Here is a 16,004-nt window from a genome sequence, read left to right on the forward strand (position 1 = left end):
CGGGGCACAGGCCTGGCCCATGGTAGCTCCCACTGAACTGCAGACCATGGTTACTATTATGCTGATGAATCAATAGCCCCAGGGGGCATGAGGGGCCAGGCAGGGGGCTGTGGACAGTCAGGTCATTCTGGGCCCCTCCAGGTAGCCGTGGGGCCTCTGATCTGACTCTCAGTCCTGTCCTGAGCAGGAGGACAGGTACCTTTGCCCCGACACACTCCTTTATCCCAGCATACTCAACTTGGAAGAGGATTAAGTGCCATGATGAAGGTCTCTCCTTGTCAGAGTCTCTGGGGATGATGGGGAGTGCAGGGGGCTGCTTCAGAGTGATATTCTCCAGGGGATGCCTGAGACTGGGATGGGTAAGGGTGGGCTGGGCACAGTCTGGCACCTGCCCAGCAAATCATCAGGTACCAGGAAGGTACCTGAAGGTTCTCTTTAGAAGGCCCTGTGATGCCAGGGAAGGTTACCTCTGATTCCACCGTCCCTGATTCCTCCAGCTGCTGCAGCAATTCCTGATATGAGAGTTTCCCCCACAGAACGTCCACTCTGGGTGTAAGGGTGAAGCTTCCGGCCTGCCCTGAGGACACAGCAGGTCCCCTGGAACCTGAGTGTGGAGCTGGTGGCCCTGGGTCTGCAAGCTGGGCCCTGGCACTTGAGACAGCCCAGGGAGGAGCCTCCCATTGTCGTCCTCACCTAGGAACACATGCCATCCTCCAAGGTGACCCCTTCGGCCATTATGGGCTCTGGGACTGGCCTCATAGCCCCGTAAACTCAGAACTCTCTGCATACTCTTGTTTAACCAAGGTTGTTGAATTAATCATTGGTCATTATTCTCTTCCCTGCAGGAAAACTAGCTGCAGGGGAGCAGGGGCCAAGTGCCTAGCCGAGCACCTGCACACAGTAGGTGCTCTGTAAAGAACTGTGGGCTGGCAGGCAACTGGACATCTCCAGAGGTTCCACTTGTCATGGGAAACACAGGGAGGGCACGGGCCTCTGGCGTTCGTGTGCAAGGTCAGGTTTTCATGCCGTCGGCGCCATGCCTGCTGGCCTCCCGCCTTCGTGCCTCCCCAGCCCAGGCCGTACCTGCCATGATGTTCTCCACCACGGATACGAAGTAGGCAGGCTTGCTGAAGGTGGGAGGGTTGTCATTCTCATCCTGGAACAGAAGAGAGACACGTTGCAGGAGCCAGGGAGGCATTCGGGGCTGGTCAGCATCGCAGGCTGGCACCAAGGAGCTCTGGCCTCAATGCATAACCAGAGCCAGGTGGGGTGTCACAGGGTGGCCAGGTGGCCCCCTAGCTGGGCTACTGTTCAAGGTGGCAGGATAGGCCTTGGGGAAACATGTGGGGTCAGGAATGGACAGTGATGGCCGGAGAGATGGAGAATGAAGGCAGCGGCTGGGACTGCCCGGGACCCCCAGCTCCCCTGGCTCTCCCTGCCGGTCTCCCGGCTGAGCTCCGAGCTAACTCCAGTTCTTGCACCCACACTCGGACCTTCCCATCCAGCTCCGCCAAGGTGACAGTGGAAGGTTCTAGGAACCCTCCTGTCAACATTCTGCCTTCTAGAAACGAAGGGAGAAAGGAGTACCTCAAAATCCTGAAGTATGCAGTGGCAGGCAGGGTCAGGTGGCTCCCAGAGCCTGAATTCTAGACCCTGCTGCACACACACAGGAATAGCAGCTCCTCCACCCGCCCGGGCAAACGCGGCCCGCCACCACCAGCTGCGGTTCTAGAGCAATCCCTCCTCTGGCCCAGCCCTCACCAGTGGCCAGGGGATGCTGCTGGGTCCATGGGCTGAGCCAGCAGGGTGGGCCCGGGACGCAGCCTCCGCCTGCTCCTGCAGCTCCTCCACAATCGGGAGACTCTCCTACCCTTTAAGACTCCCTCGTCCTCACCAATTGTTTTTGCAGTCACTCCGCACGAGTTCCTCCCTGCTCCCCTCCTGGAGGAAGCCTCGCTGGCCCACCTGACTCAGCACCTCCTCCCCTTTCCCCAAAAGCCCAGCATGGAGCTCAGAGGTCAGACTGGGTCGCAGCCCCCGGGGGAGTCTGTAGGCTTCAGTTCTCAGCCATGCAGGCTCCCAGGGCCTCCCTCCCCCAAGCACTGGGAGCCCTCTGCGAGGAAGGCTCCTGTAGCGAGTCACTCCTGGCTGAGCACATATGAAGAAGGAGGCGGCCTGAACACAGCCTTGTAAATCAACTATACTTCAGTAAAATGAATTTAAACAAAATTTAAAGGAGAAGGAGGTGGCCCGGTATCTGGTTGTCCACCCCGTGGGACTTTAGAGAATCCCATTGTGCCGGGACTGTAGGTGGAGGAATGCTCTTCTTCCCCAATCTGGCCCCTGGCTCTGGACCAAACACTGGTTCCCGCTGACCTGTCCCTCTCTCCAGCCTCAGAGAACTGGCAGTGTGAGGCCCCACCCCATGTCTGATGCCCCAGCAGCACGCCTGGGCATCCCCGGTGTGGGCACGAGTGCCTCATACACGTATATATTTAAGCCTTCTGCTTGGCTGCACGGAACGGCGCGGAGAATGTCAGTGACAGAGCGTGAGGCAGAAACTTATTAGCGGTGATATTTCCCTGGATCCTGGCGCTGCATTCACTATTAGTTCTAATTCAGTGGCTCCCTCTACAAAAGCTTATTGTCCCCTAATGGGAAATCTACAAACTGAGTTTGACTTCTTTATTAAAAACCAACAAGCAGTGGATGAAAAGGAATCACCCGGCTCCGCTGGCCCACACCCTCCTTCCATAGCCCTGTTGCCTCGATCTGCCCCTCCCCGCCCCCCCCCCCCACCTGTGCAGTAAGTGCTGCCGTCACCTCCTTCATCTCTGCTGGGGCTTTTTCTTTTTTTCTTTTTTTTCCAGTTGAGAGAAGATCCCTTATGGTGAAGGGAGGAGGCAGCTCAGCCAAGTGACAGCTACTTAAGAATCACCCACATGCAAAACCAACCCGGAGGCAGTGACCTTTTCAAGTGTGGTCCTTAGACACAAGTGACTACACCATCCCAAAACTCTGCTCAAGAGGTGATGTTCACTCACAGTCAAGGTGGCACCTGTCTTTGTTGCCAGATCCGCCCTGCTGCCACGGGCAAGGGCAGACCTGGAAGGGAAGTGCAGGGTTCCTGCTGACCCGCATGACAGCTTTGAGGAAATCTGAAAACGGCGCCCCTTCCGTGGGGCTGAGGTGGCTCCAGGCCAGGGCACATGCTGGCTTGCTGAGAGGAGAGCGAGGCGGACTCCTGCCCCCACCTGCCTCTGGACATGAAGCCCCCGCTCCCCGGTATCAGGGAGGGAGGCTGAGGCTGAGGCTGCTGATAACTCTTTTATTCACAGCGGATAAAAGGTTAGTTCTGTCCCTGGGCCATCCACTTCCTGCTCTGGCTACATGTGAGGGGTTGAGGCAAAAAGAGAAAGAGGCCCTCCCCAGGTCCCTTCCTTAAGTGACCACAGGTTGGGACGTGGGCTGGGGTTTGGGGCAGTCCCTGGGTTTCAAGATACCATGAGGGCGGATCTTTGAAGGCCTTGATACTCAAAGTGTGGTCCCCTGACCAGAAGCATCAACGTCTCCTGGGAGCATGTTAGAAATGCAGAGCTTCAGCTCTTTCCCCAGATGCACTAAATAAGAATTTGCATTTTAAGAAGATGCCCAGGGAATCCACGTGAACTTTGAGGCACCCTGGTCTCAGTCACATGAAGATTGGGATATCCAAGCCTCCAAGCCTAGGGCTGTGGTGGAAAGAACGTGAACCTAGGAGTCAGACAGGTCAGGATTCAAATCCTAGCTTATTAGGATTGGAAGTAAATTCAAATGCCACCTACTAGCCAGAAAGTGAGGAAGGCACTGGTGACCTTGTACCACCTATGTTCCCTCCCTGAGCCTCATTTGCTGAATGGGATTGAGAGAGACTGTGAAACGTGAAAGCAGTTGGCACAGTATGGAGCTAGAGGCGTTTTAATTTCCATTTGGTCAGTTCTGCCTGCCCATCCCTGGGTGGCGTGGAACACCTCAACTCATTTCCCCAAACCTCCCCTACTCTCATCCTCTTTCACTTCCATTTCCCTAAAGCCTAGAGAGGGTCCTTCTCTGCCCAGCTGAGTTCTCTGGAATTCCCCTTGCACCAGAGAGCCTGGCGCATGGATGCTGCTGCTGGTACGCACATCTGTCTTATCAGCTGTACTGACGGCCCACCTTACCGGGGCCAGGTACCACCTGCAGGATCTCATTTAATCTTCACAGTATCATGAGGCAGTACCATGAGTGTCCCCATTCTGTAGATCAGGAAACTGAGGCTCAGAGAGGACAAGAACCACAGGTCACATGGCTAGAGGGTGGCAGAGCTGGGTTTCGAAGCCATACGCCTCCCAAGCTGTGCTCCCCCCTCTATTCACAGTGTCCCTTTGTGGGGTGAGCAGGATTCATAGTCACCTTCATATCCCCCCAGGACCTTCTACTGCACCGTGCACACAGGAGGAATTCACTGCTTACTTGAGTAGAGCAGGATTCTGGTTGAAAGTGATGGGGGTGGGGCGTCGGTCAGGGTTATAAGTGTGGCCAGGGTTAGTGGGGGTTTGGGGGCTGTGGTCAGGGTTGGGGCCATGTGGGGACGAATACCAGGACTTGTCCAGGATTAGCAGGGAGCGTACCCTGCTTCTCTGCCATCACCCTTGGCATTTCAAGGTGGGAGGTTGCAGGTTAAAGGCAGGCATGCGTTTGGGCTTCTGTGGCTCTCCTCCTGGCCACTCCCTGGAGCCTGAAGTGCCAGATCTAGGGTCCCAGACTCTGACTTTCCATTACTGGACCTGGTTCTGCAGAGACTCTCCATCCTCTCCTACCCCAAAATGCTGCTCCCACATGCCCAAGCTGCAGGGCTCCCCGCAGGAATCACCCTCGACTCTTCCATCACTGCCCTGTCCTATTCCGTAAGCAAGTGGGGTCCCCTGCCCAGAGCTGGCCCTGGAGCCTTGGACTTGGGTTGAAAGGATGAGACTCATTAAAGCCAGAAGTAAGGTAGCACCAGAGGCTGTTGGCAAAGCCAGCTGGGACAGGAAGGTCATCCAGCAACCTGCTCTGGGCAAGATTTTGCTGAGTGTTTGTCAAATCGCAGAGTATCTCCTAACCTGGCAATCTGATCGAATCCTTCTGGAGCCAGTAATGCACTAACTCTTCCATCAACACGTGTTCACCCTCTCCGCAGGCAGCAGTCTTTATGAGATGCGGGTGGGTGTCTTGCGGGGCGGCGGGGAAGGCCCACTGCTCTGCTGTCAGACCGTGATCTGCATCCCCGGGATTGCTCGGGGAGCTGCATGGGGTCAATGAACCAGTGTGGAGATGGATTCAGCGACATAATTTCAGACACGTAAAGCACTAAGGTGTGCTTGATATTCATGTCAGACAAGCTGTGGTTTGGTTTCAGGCTCTTTTAGATCTTCACAGAAATGGAAAAAGGAAGTGAAGAAGAAAGAGGGGACCAGAGAGAGAGAGACAGAGAAGATGACCTTCCAGGAATTCCCTTGAACTTCACGGAATATGGCTATAAATGAAGGAATCTATGACATTTCCTCCCTGCTTGAGCCCCAGCTCCTGTTCCCCCTCAGAGGGTGTCCTGAGGTCCCTGAATGAAGTTAGAGCAGGACCACTGGGCTCTTCTTGGGTCCCAGGGCCCTGTGCCTTCCATGGCTGAGCTGCGAGGCAGTTTGCTAGGGGACAGCCTTTGGGACAGTCTGCTGAGTAACTCTCTGAGCTGTGGGGACAGCAGGTTCTGGTAGGGCCCCAATACTCTGGGAAGCACTCACCACCCCATATCCTGGAAGGGCAAGGCCAGTGCACCCCTGGGTACTTACAAACACCTCGATGGTGACAGGGACAGTGCTGTTCAGAGGCGGGTTGCCAGCATCCTTGGCCATGACCGTCAGATAAATCAGCCCGTTGGGTATCTGTTCATAATCCAGGGGGCGGCTCACGCTGATCACTGAAATGACAGGATAGGGCCCCAGGCCCTCTGTGAGCAGACTTTACATGTCCATCCAGGCACGGCTCCCCTTCGGGCAGAGAGGGTGTGTCTGACTCAGCCTGAGCCAGCTCTGCCTTGTTTTCCCCTCCTGCCTCTGAACTCCCGGAGCCCCATGGTCCTGACTCAGGTTTACTGACTGCCTGATATGTGCCAGGCACAGTGTTGAGTCCAGCAGGTGGTAACTATTTTGGTGGTAACGTAAGCCCCACTTTACAGATGAGGAAACCAGGCTCAGAGAGGTTCAGTGTCTTCCCCAAAGGCACACCGCACATGCCTGGACTCTCACCAGGAGTCTTTCGTGCTCAGCCACTGATTCTCAATTTGGGAGGGAGGATGTATTGGCTTGGGAGTGGGGGGCATGGGTAGTCTGCAAAGGCATTACCACAATATTAAATTGCCACTTTCTATTTGGAAATCAGAAACAAAATCGTTGCTTTAGTAATATAAAACCCAAGGAGGGTTCCTCTAGCTGAGAAGGTGCTGAGGTGTGAGGGTGGGCAGAGGCAAGGGACTGTTAAGTTTTTAAAAGGGGGGACACAGATTTTACAGAGGCCATCGGGCTGTAGCATCCGGAGCCAGGACTGCAGCTTCTCCAAGAGCATCTCTCTGACGCAAATGTGCGGTGGGAGGAGGAGTGAGCACTGCACTCAGAGTCATCCGGTGCACATCTGCTCGGCCTTGGGGACACCTAGACCATCCTCAAGCATTAGGGAGGCTTCGCAGAGGAGAGGATGTCCAAATGAGCCCTAAAGCTAGCCAGAGGTTAAAGGGAAGCAGGGCAAAGGGACAGGGAGGAAGGGCTTTCCCAGCAGAAGGAACAGAGTCTTCAAAGACATGGAAGTGACCCCTGTAAGGGGAGAGAGTGTCAAGGGGTTCAAAGAGGTTGGATTCTGGTGGGGAGGCAGGTGCTGAAAAGCCACCAAGAGCCAGATCACAGGGCCTCCCCTGGACAGCTTTGCTGTGTGGCTTTGGGCAAGTCACCCCCTGTCTCTGGGCCCCAGTTGCTTCAACAAAAAAAAAAAACAGGTGGTCTCCTGGGATCTTGAAGCTTGAGGTTGTTGCTGCTATTCCCTTCCTGGACTCACAGTGCGGCAGGCAGGGCAAGGTCCAGAGTATGGAACTGTGCCTGGCCAAGCAGGGAAAGGCCATAGCCCAGAAGATCTGGGAAGTGGCCACAGCATGCCCAAAGGATGGGGAAACTTGGCTAACAAGCCTCTCCCTGGCTCCCCTCCCCCTCATCCCCCACCACAGATCTGGCCAGGCAGCCTTTCTTAATAGGGACCCCACACACTGTGGTAACTTCAGATGCCTGACTGGCCATAGTCCTAAGACTCAAAGAAAGATCTGGCTGAACTGAGACACAGATCTTGAGCCTATGAAATGATGACCCCATATCATGTGCTGCTCCAGATGACAGGAGCTGTGGGGCAGCTTCCCAAGTGGTCCAGGGTGTCTGGGAGACAGAAGGTCTCCCTCTTGAGACAGGTGTGATGTGCAACCCTGCTCCCACCTGCCAACCCTCCTCCCCAGGCTGGGCCCTCAGTCCTGCCCCACGCGTACCTCCGTAGCCCTCATACACGCTGATATCGAAGTAGCTGCCAAAGGCGGAGGCACTGACTATGCTGTAGGTGATCTTGTTGTTGGGAGGAGAGTCTTCATCCGTTGCCTGGAAGGAAGAGGGCGGACAGGGCCCTTGAGCTTTCAGTGACCCTGGGGCCAGAAGAGGGCAGGTGGGAGGGGAGGGCTGGCCCCTCTCTGAGCCCCCTTTTCTGGGTGATCCAGGCCCTCCCTGTCCCTCAGCTGGAGGCTACTCTCTGGCTCCCAGCAGACATACCTCATGTTGGGGTGTGGAGGTATCCTGGGGAATCTAGAGGGCAGGCTGAAGGCCTGAGGGAATAGAGGAAGGCCAAGCCTTACCCAGAGGATGAAAAGGGTCGCCACCATCCCTGGCATGGCCATCTCCTAGACCCTCAGTACCAGCTGGAACATCTCATGCACAGAGGCCTTCCCTGACCTCTGGGCTGGGTTAGGGCCCTGTGCTGGGCACCCCATTCGTCCCCCCTCCCGATTGTAACTTCTTGTTTAATTTCTGCCTTCCTCGTTCTGCCTGCCTGTCAGCTCCATGGAAGCAGGAACTTTGCTTCCTGACTGAAGCTGATACCTAGAATCCAGCACAGTGTTTGGAACACAGCAGGTAATCTAATAAATGCATGTTGCATGAATGCAAGGAGGGAAGAAGGCACTTGGAATTGGGTCAGGGATCCTCCTTTCTCTTGATTGTCTCTGGTGTGGCTGCATTAATTAGCTCTTTCCAGATGTCTTTGACCCTAGAGAGCCTCCAGGGGCCTCCCTCCACTCTGCATGTAAGAGGAGATGGGCGGGGAGGGAGGGCAGGGTCCACCAGGGAGCCATGGCTACGTTAGGAGGGCATGTGGTCCTGTCTTCTGTGTATCCCCCATGCCCACCTCCTCCACCTTGCCTTCATCCCTGCCTCCTTCAGAAATAAGTTCTAAATGGAGGCTCTGGGTCCTGTCATTCTGGGTTGGCAGAGTGGGGAAGGGGCACGAGGACATTAAGAAGTTTCTGGTCAGAGGTCACCAGCATGTGGTGGGGACTCATTGCAGGAGGAGGCTTGGTGCATAGAGTCCCAAGTTCTAGTGCTGGCTCTCTCCTCTACTAATTCATGGCGTCTGCCGCTCCTCTCCTGTTTCCCCTTCCATGAACTGGGTTATGCCCATAGTTTCTGGCGCCTTCCAGCTGCAGCAGTACCTGATTCTAAGCAGTCATTAAAGGGCTTGGATGGGGGGTCTTACACAGGGAACTGCTCAGAACTCACCAAGGGAGATGGGGGGGGTGAATGGAGACCTAAAATTTAAGCTGAGACAGACACTAGCCTCACTTAGTAACCAGGGACATGAAGTGCCGCTCAGAGGTGGCCTGACACAGATCAAGAATGTGACCCCCCATCTGAGCAGAATTCTTTGTGGATGGGCAGTTAGTACTTCTTGCAGTGGCTTCCGGAGCGGGCGGTCAAGGGGAAACCAGAGAGAGAAGGACAAGGTAAACAGGCAGATCAAAGGGCACCCCGGCATCTTACCCGGAGCCGCACCAGCTGTGTGACGGAAGGCTCATTCTCTCTCAAGGCACCCACATAGGTGTCCTTCTGGAAGGTGGGCACGTTGTCGTTGACGTCCAACACGTTGATCCTGACCCGGCCTGTGGTTTCCTCACCACCCCCGTCCCGGGCGATGACTGTCAAGGTGAAGCGCTGGATGAGCTCATAGTCTAGTCTGGCAATCAGCATGATGAGTCCCGTGTCCTTGTCCAGAGAGAACCTATGTCAGGCAGGAAGGAGGAAGGGAAAGGACACCTTGGTTTCAAGCAGCTTGCAGATAAAGGCCTGCATTTACCAGCCTGTCCTTGTCCAAGGTGATAAACAGAGAGAAATTAATGAAGTCTGAAATCTGGCTTCTCTTTCATTTTCCCTAAATAAGAAGAACAGCTATGTTTAACAGGAGGTGGGGCAGGATGTGGTGGGCAGGAATCAGTACCACATGAGGGGTGGAGTGGTGGTCAGGTACTGAAAGGGCAGGAGTGTATTGATTTAATCAAAGAGGAGACAGCCAGAATGACCCTTTTCTTGCTGTGAACAAGAGTTTCTGCCTACTGGAGACATTTAGATGTTGAAGAACTGTGATGGTCAGAAATTCTTAAAACTGATACCACAGACATACAAAGGATCATTAGTGACTACTAAGAAAACTTATATGCCAACAAATTGAACAATCTAGACAAAATGAATAAATTCCTCGAAACATACAACCTGCCAAGACTGAATCATGAAGAAATATAAAATCTGAACACACTGATTACTAGTAAGGAGATTGAACCAGTAATCAAAAATCTCCCCCAGGATTAGCTTCAAGACAGCAGAAGAGTAAGACGTGGAGATCACCTTCCTCCCCACAAATACATCAGAGATACATCTACATGTGGAACAACTCCTACAGAACACCTACTGAACGCTGGCAGAAGACCTCAGATCTCCCCAAAGGCAAGAAACTCCCGACGTACCTGGGTAGGGCCAAAGAAAAAAGAAAAAACAGAGACCAAAGAATAGGGACGGGACCTGCTCCCATGGCGGGGAGCTGTGAAGGAGGAAAGGTTGCCACACACTAGGAAGCCCCTTCGCAGGCGGAGACTGTGGGTGGCAGAGGGGGTAGGCTTTGGAGCCACGGAGGAGAGCGCAGCAACAGGGGTGCAGAGAGCAAAGCAGAGAGATTCCCGCACAGAGGATCAGTGCCGACCAGCACTCACCAGCCCGAGAAGCTTGTCTGCTCACCTGCTGGGGCGGGCAGGGGCTGGGAGCTGAGGCTCGGCTTCGGTCAGATCACAGGGAGAGGACTAGGGTTGGCGGCGTGAACACAGCCTGAAGGGGGCTAGTGCGCCACAGCTAGCCGGGAGGGAGTCTGGAAAAAGTCTGGAGCTGCCAAAGAAGCAAGAGCCTTTTTCTTGCCTCTTTGTTTCCTGGTGCGTGAAGGGAGGGGATTAAGAGAGTCGCTTAAAGGAGCTCCAGAGAGGGGCGCGAGCCGCGGCTATCAGCGCGGACCCCAGAGACGGGCATGAGACGCTAAGGCTGCTGCTGCCGCCACCAAGAAGCCTGTGTGCAAGCACAGGTCACTATCCACACCTCCCCTCCCGGAGCCTGTGCAGCCCGCCACTGCCAGGGTCCCGGGATCCAGGGACAACTTCCCCAGGAGAACACACGGCGCGCCTCAGGCTGGTGCAACGTCACGCTGGCCTCTACTGCCGCAGGCTCACCCCGCATCCGTACCCCCCCTCCCCCCGGCCTGGGTGAGCGAGAGCCCCCGAATCAGCTACTCCTTTAACCCCATCCTGTCGGGGCTAAGAACAGACGCCCTCAGGCGACCTACACGCAGAGGCGGGGCCAAATCCAAAGCTGAACCCCAGGAGCTGTGTGAACAAAGAAGAGAAAGGGGAATCTCTCCCAGCAGCCTCAGGAACAGCAGATTAAATCTCCACAATCAACTTGATGTACCCTGCATCTGTGGAATACCTGAATAGACAACGAATCATCCCAAATTGAGGAGGTGAACTTCGGGAGAAATGATATATATATATATATTTCCCTTTTCCTCTGTTTGTGAGTGTGTATGTGTATGCTTCTGTGTGTGATTTTGTCTGTAGAGCTTTGCTTTTACCATGTGTCCTAGGGTTCAGTCTGTCCGTTTTTTGTTTGTTTGTTTGTTGTTTTTAGTATGGTTTTTAGCACTTGTTGTCATTGGTGGATTTGTTTTTTGGTTTCATTGCTCTCTTCTTTCTTTCTTTTTTTTTATTACTTAAAATTTTTTTTTAATAATTACTTTTTACTTTTTATTTTAATAACTTTTTAATTTAATTTAATTTATCTTCTTCTTTCTTTTCTCCCTTTTATTCTGAGCCGTGTGGATGACAGGCTCTTGGTGCTCCAGCCAGGCGTCAGGGCTGTACCTCTGAGGTGGCAGAGCCAAGCTCAGGACATTGGTCCACAAGAGATCTCCCAGCTCCACGTAATATCAAATGGCGAAAATCTCCCAGAGATCTCCATCTTAACACCAAGACCCAGCTCCACTCAACAACCAGCAAGCTCTAGTGCTGGACACCCCATGCCAAACAACTAGCAAGACAGGAACACACCCCACCCATTAGCAGAGAGGCTGCCTAAAATCATAATAAGGCCACAGACACCCCAAAACACATCACCAGATGTGGACCTGCCCACCAGAAAGACAAGATCCAGCCTCATCCACCAGAGCACAGGCACTAGTCCCCTCCACCAGGAAGCCTACACAACCCACTGAACCAACCTTAGCCACTGGGGGCAGACACCAAAAACAATGGGAACTACGAACTTGCAGCCTGCGAAATGGAGACCCCAAACACAGTAAGTTAAGCAAAATGAGAAGACAGAGAAACACACAGCAGATGAAGGAGCAAGGTAAAAACCCACCAGACCTAACAAATGAAGAGGAAATAGGCAGTCTACCTGAAAAAAAGTTCAGAATAATGATAGTAAATATGATCCAAAATCTTGGAAATAGAATGGAGAAAATACAAGAAACGTTTAACAAGGACCTAGAAGAACTAAAGAGCAAACAAAGAGTGATGAACAACACAATAAATGAAATTAAAAATTCTCTAGAAGGGATCAATAGCAGAATAACTGAGGCAGAAGAACAGATAAATGACCTGGAAGATAAAATAGTGGAAATAACTACCGCAGAGCAGAATAAAGAAAAAGAATGAGAGAGGAACCAAGATGGCAGAGTAGAAGGACATGCTCTCACTCCCTCTTGTGAGAACACCAGAATCACAACTAGCTGCTGGACAATCATCGACAGGAAGACACTGGAACTCACCAAAAAAGATACCCCATATCCAAAGACAAAGGAGAAGCCACAATGAGACGGTAGGAGGGGTGCAATCAGAGTAAAATCAAATCCCATAACTGGTGCGTGGGTGACTCACAGACTGGTGAACACTTATACCACAGAAGTCCACCCACTGGAGTGAAGGTTCTGAGCCCCACGTCAGGCTTCCCAACCTGGGGGTCCGGCAACGGGAGGAGGAATTCATAGAGAATCAGACTTTGAAGCCTAGTGGGAATTGATTGCAGGACTTCGACAGGACTGGGGGAAACAGAGACCCCACTCTTGGAGGGCGCACAAAAAATAGTGTGCGCATCGGGACCCAGGGGAAGGAGCAGTGACCCCTGGGGAGACTGAACCAGACCTCCCTGCTAGTGTTGGAAGGGCTCCTGCAGAGGTGGGGGGTGGCTCTGTTTCACCGTGGGGACAAGGACACTGGCAGCAGAAGTTCTGGGAAGTACTCCTTGGCGTGAGCCCTCCCAGAGTCTGTCATTAGCCCCACCAAAGAGCCCAGGTAGGCTCCAGTGTTGGGTTGCCTCAGGCAAAACAACCAACAGGGAGGGAACCCAGCCCCACCTATCAACAGTCAAGTGGATTAAAGTTTTACTGAGCTCTGACCACCACAGCAACAGTCAGCTCTACCCACCACCAGAGCCTCCCATCAAGCCTCTTAGATAGCTTCAACCACCAGAGGGCAGACAGCAGAAGCAAGAAAAACTACAATCCTGCAGCCTGTGGAACAAAAACCACATTCACAGAAAGATAGACAAGATGAAAAGGCAGAGGGCTATACACCAGATGAAGGAACAAGATAAAACCCCAGAAAAACAACTAAATGAAGTGGAGATAGGCAACCTTCCAGAAAAAGAATTCAGAATAATGATAGTGAAGATGATCCAGGACCTCGGAATAAGAATGGAGGCAAAGATCGAGAAGATGCAAGCAATGTTTAACAAAGACCTAGAAGAATTAAAGAACAAACAAACAGAGATGAACAATACAATAGCTGAAATGAAAACTACACTAGAAGGAATCAATAGCAGAATAACTGAGGCAGAAGAACGGATAAGTGACCTGGAAGACAGAATGGTGGAATTCACTGCTGCGGAACAGACTAAAGAAAAAAGAATGAAAACAAATGAAGACAGCCTAAGAGACCTCTGGGACTACATTAAACCCAACAACATTCACATTATAGGGGTCCCAGAAGAAGAGAGAGAGAAAGGACCAGAGAAAATATTTGAAGAGATTATAGTCAAAAACTTCCCTAACATGGGAAAGGAAATAGCCACCCAAGTCCAGGAAGCGCAGAGAGTTCCATACAGGATAAACCCAAAGAGAAACACACCAAGATACATAGTAATCAAATTGGCAAAAATTAAAGACAAAGAAAAATTATTGAAAGCAGCAAGGGAAAAACGACAAATAACATACAAGGAAACTCCCATAAGGTTAACAGCTGATTTCTCAGCAGAAACTCTACAAGCCAGAAGGGAGTGGCATGGTATACTTAAAGTGATGAAAGGGAAGGACATACAACCAAGATTACTCTACCCAGCAAGGATCTCATTCAGATTCGATGGAGAAATTAAAACCTCTACAGACAAGCAAAAGCTAAGAGAATTCAGCACCACCAAACCAGTTTTACAAAAAATGCTAAAGGAACTTCTCTAGGCAGGAAACACAAGAGAAGGATAAGACCTACAATAACAAACTCAAAACAATTAAGAAAATGGTAATAGGAACATACATATCAATAATTACCTTAAATGTAAATGGATTAAATGCTCCAACCAAAAGACGCAGACTGGCTGAATGGATACAAAAACAAGATCCATATATATGCTGTCTACAAGAGACCCACTTCAGACCTAGGGACACATACAGACTGAAAGTGAGGGGATGGAAAAAGGTATTCCATGCAAATGGAAATCAAAAGAAAGCTGGAGTAGCAATTCTCATATCAGACAAAATAGACTTTAAAACAAAGACTATTACAAGAGACAAAGGAGGACACTACATAATCATTAAGGGATCAATCAAAGAAGAAGATATAACAATTGTAAATATTTACGCACCCAACATAGGAGCATCTCAATACATAAGGCAAATACTAACAGCCACAAAAGGGGAAATCAACAGTAACACAATCATAGTAGGGGACTTTTAACACCCCACTTTCACCAATGGACAGATCATCCAAAATGAAAATAAATAAGGAAACACAAGCTTTACATGATACATTAAACAAGATGGACTTAATTGATATTTATAGGACAGTCCATCCAAAAACAACAGAATACACTTTCTTCTCAAGTGCTCATGGAACATTCTCCAGGATAGATCATATCTTGGGTCACAAATTGAGCCTTGGTAAATTTAAGAAAACTGAAATTGTATCAAGTATCTTTTCCAACCACAATGCTATGAGACTAGATATCAATTACAGGAAAAAATCTGTAAAAAATACAAACACATGGAGGCTAAACAATACACTACTTAATAACCAAGAGGTCACTGAAGAAATCAAGAGGAAATCAAAAAATACCTAGAAACAAATGACAATGAAAACATGATGACCCAAAACCTATGGGATGAAGCAAAAGCAGTTCTAAGAGGGAAGTTTATAGCAATACAATCCTACCTTAAGAAACAAGAAAAATCTCAAATAAACAACCTAACCTTACACCTAAAGCAATTAGAGAAAGAAGAACAAAAACACCCCAAAGTTAGCAAAAGGAAAGAAATCATTAATATCAGATCAGAAATAAATGAAAAAGAAATGAAGGGAACGATAGCAAAGATCAATAAAACTAAAAGCTGGTTCTTTGAGAAGATAAACAAAATTGATAAACCATTAGCCAGACTCATTAAGAAAAAACGGAGAAGACTCAAATCAATAGAATTAGAAATGAAAAAGGAGAAGTAACAACTGACACTGAAGAAATACAAAGGATCATGAGAGATTACTACAAGCAACTCTATGCCAATAAAATGGACAACCTGGAAGAAATGGACAAATGCTTAGAAACAGACAACCTTCCAAGACTGAACCAGGAAGAAATAGAAAATATGAACAGACCAGTCACAAGCACTGAAATTGAAACTGTGATTAAAAATCTTCCAACAAACAAAAGCCCAGGACCAGATGGTTTCACAGGAGAATTTCATCAAACATTTAGAGAAGAGCTAACACCTATCCTTCTCAAACTCTTCCAAAATATAACAGAGGGAGGAACACTCCCAAACTCATTCTACGAGGCCACAATCACCCTGATACCAAAACCAGACAAAGATGCCACAAAGAAAGAAAACTATAGGCCAATATCACTGATGAATATAGATGCAAAAATCCTCAACAAAATACTAGCAAACAGAATCCAACAGCACATTAAAGGATCATACACCACGATCAAGTGGGGTTTATCCCAGGAATGCAAGAATTCTTCAATATATGCAAATCAATCAATGTGATACACCATATTAACAAATTGAAGAATAAAAACCATATGATAATCTCAATAGATGCAGAAAAAGCTTTCAACAAAATTCAATACCCA

The 16,004-nt window shown here is 50.4% G+C and overlaps 1 protein-coding gene across 1 annotated transcript in view; it reads right to left on the minus strand.

Moving 5' to 3' along the window:
- CDH23 (cadherin related 23) overlaps positions 1-16,004 on the minus strand; it is a 428,638-nt gene that overhangs the window by 116,884 nt on the left and 295,750 nt on the right. Inside the window, exons 16-19 of the mRNA XM_061181180.1 lie at positions 9,114-9,351; positions 7,577-7,682; positions 5,847-5,974; positions 1,084-1,156 (exon numbers count right to left, since the gene is read on the minus strand). Of these exons, the coding sequence (XP_061037163.1) occupies positions 1,084-1,156; positions 5,847-5,974; positions 7,577-7,682; positions 9,114-9,351 (545 nt within the window). The remainder of the gene's footprint in view (positions 1-1,083; positions 1,157-5,846; positions 5,975-7,576; positions 7,683-9,113; positions 9,352-16,004) is intronic.

The sequence above is a fragment of the Eubalaena glacialis genome, chromosome 1 (assembly GCF_028564815.1).
Source record: "Eubalaena glacialis isolate mEubGla1 chromosome 1, mEubGla1.1.hap2.+ XY, whole genome shotgun sequence".
NCBI lineage: Eukaryota > Metazoa > Chordata > Mammalia > Artiodactyla > Balaenidae > Eubalaena > Eubalaena glacialis.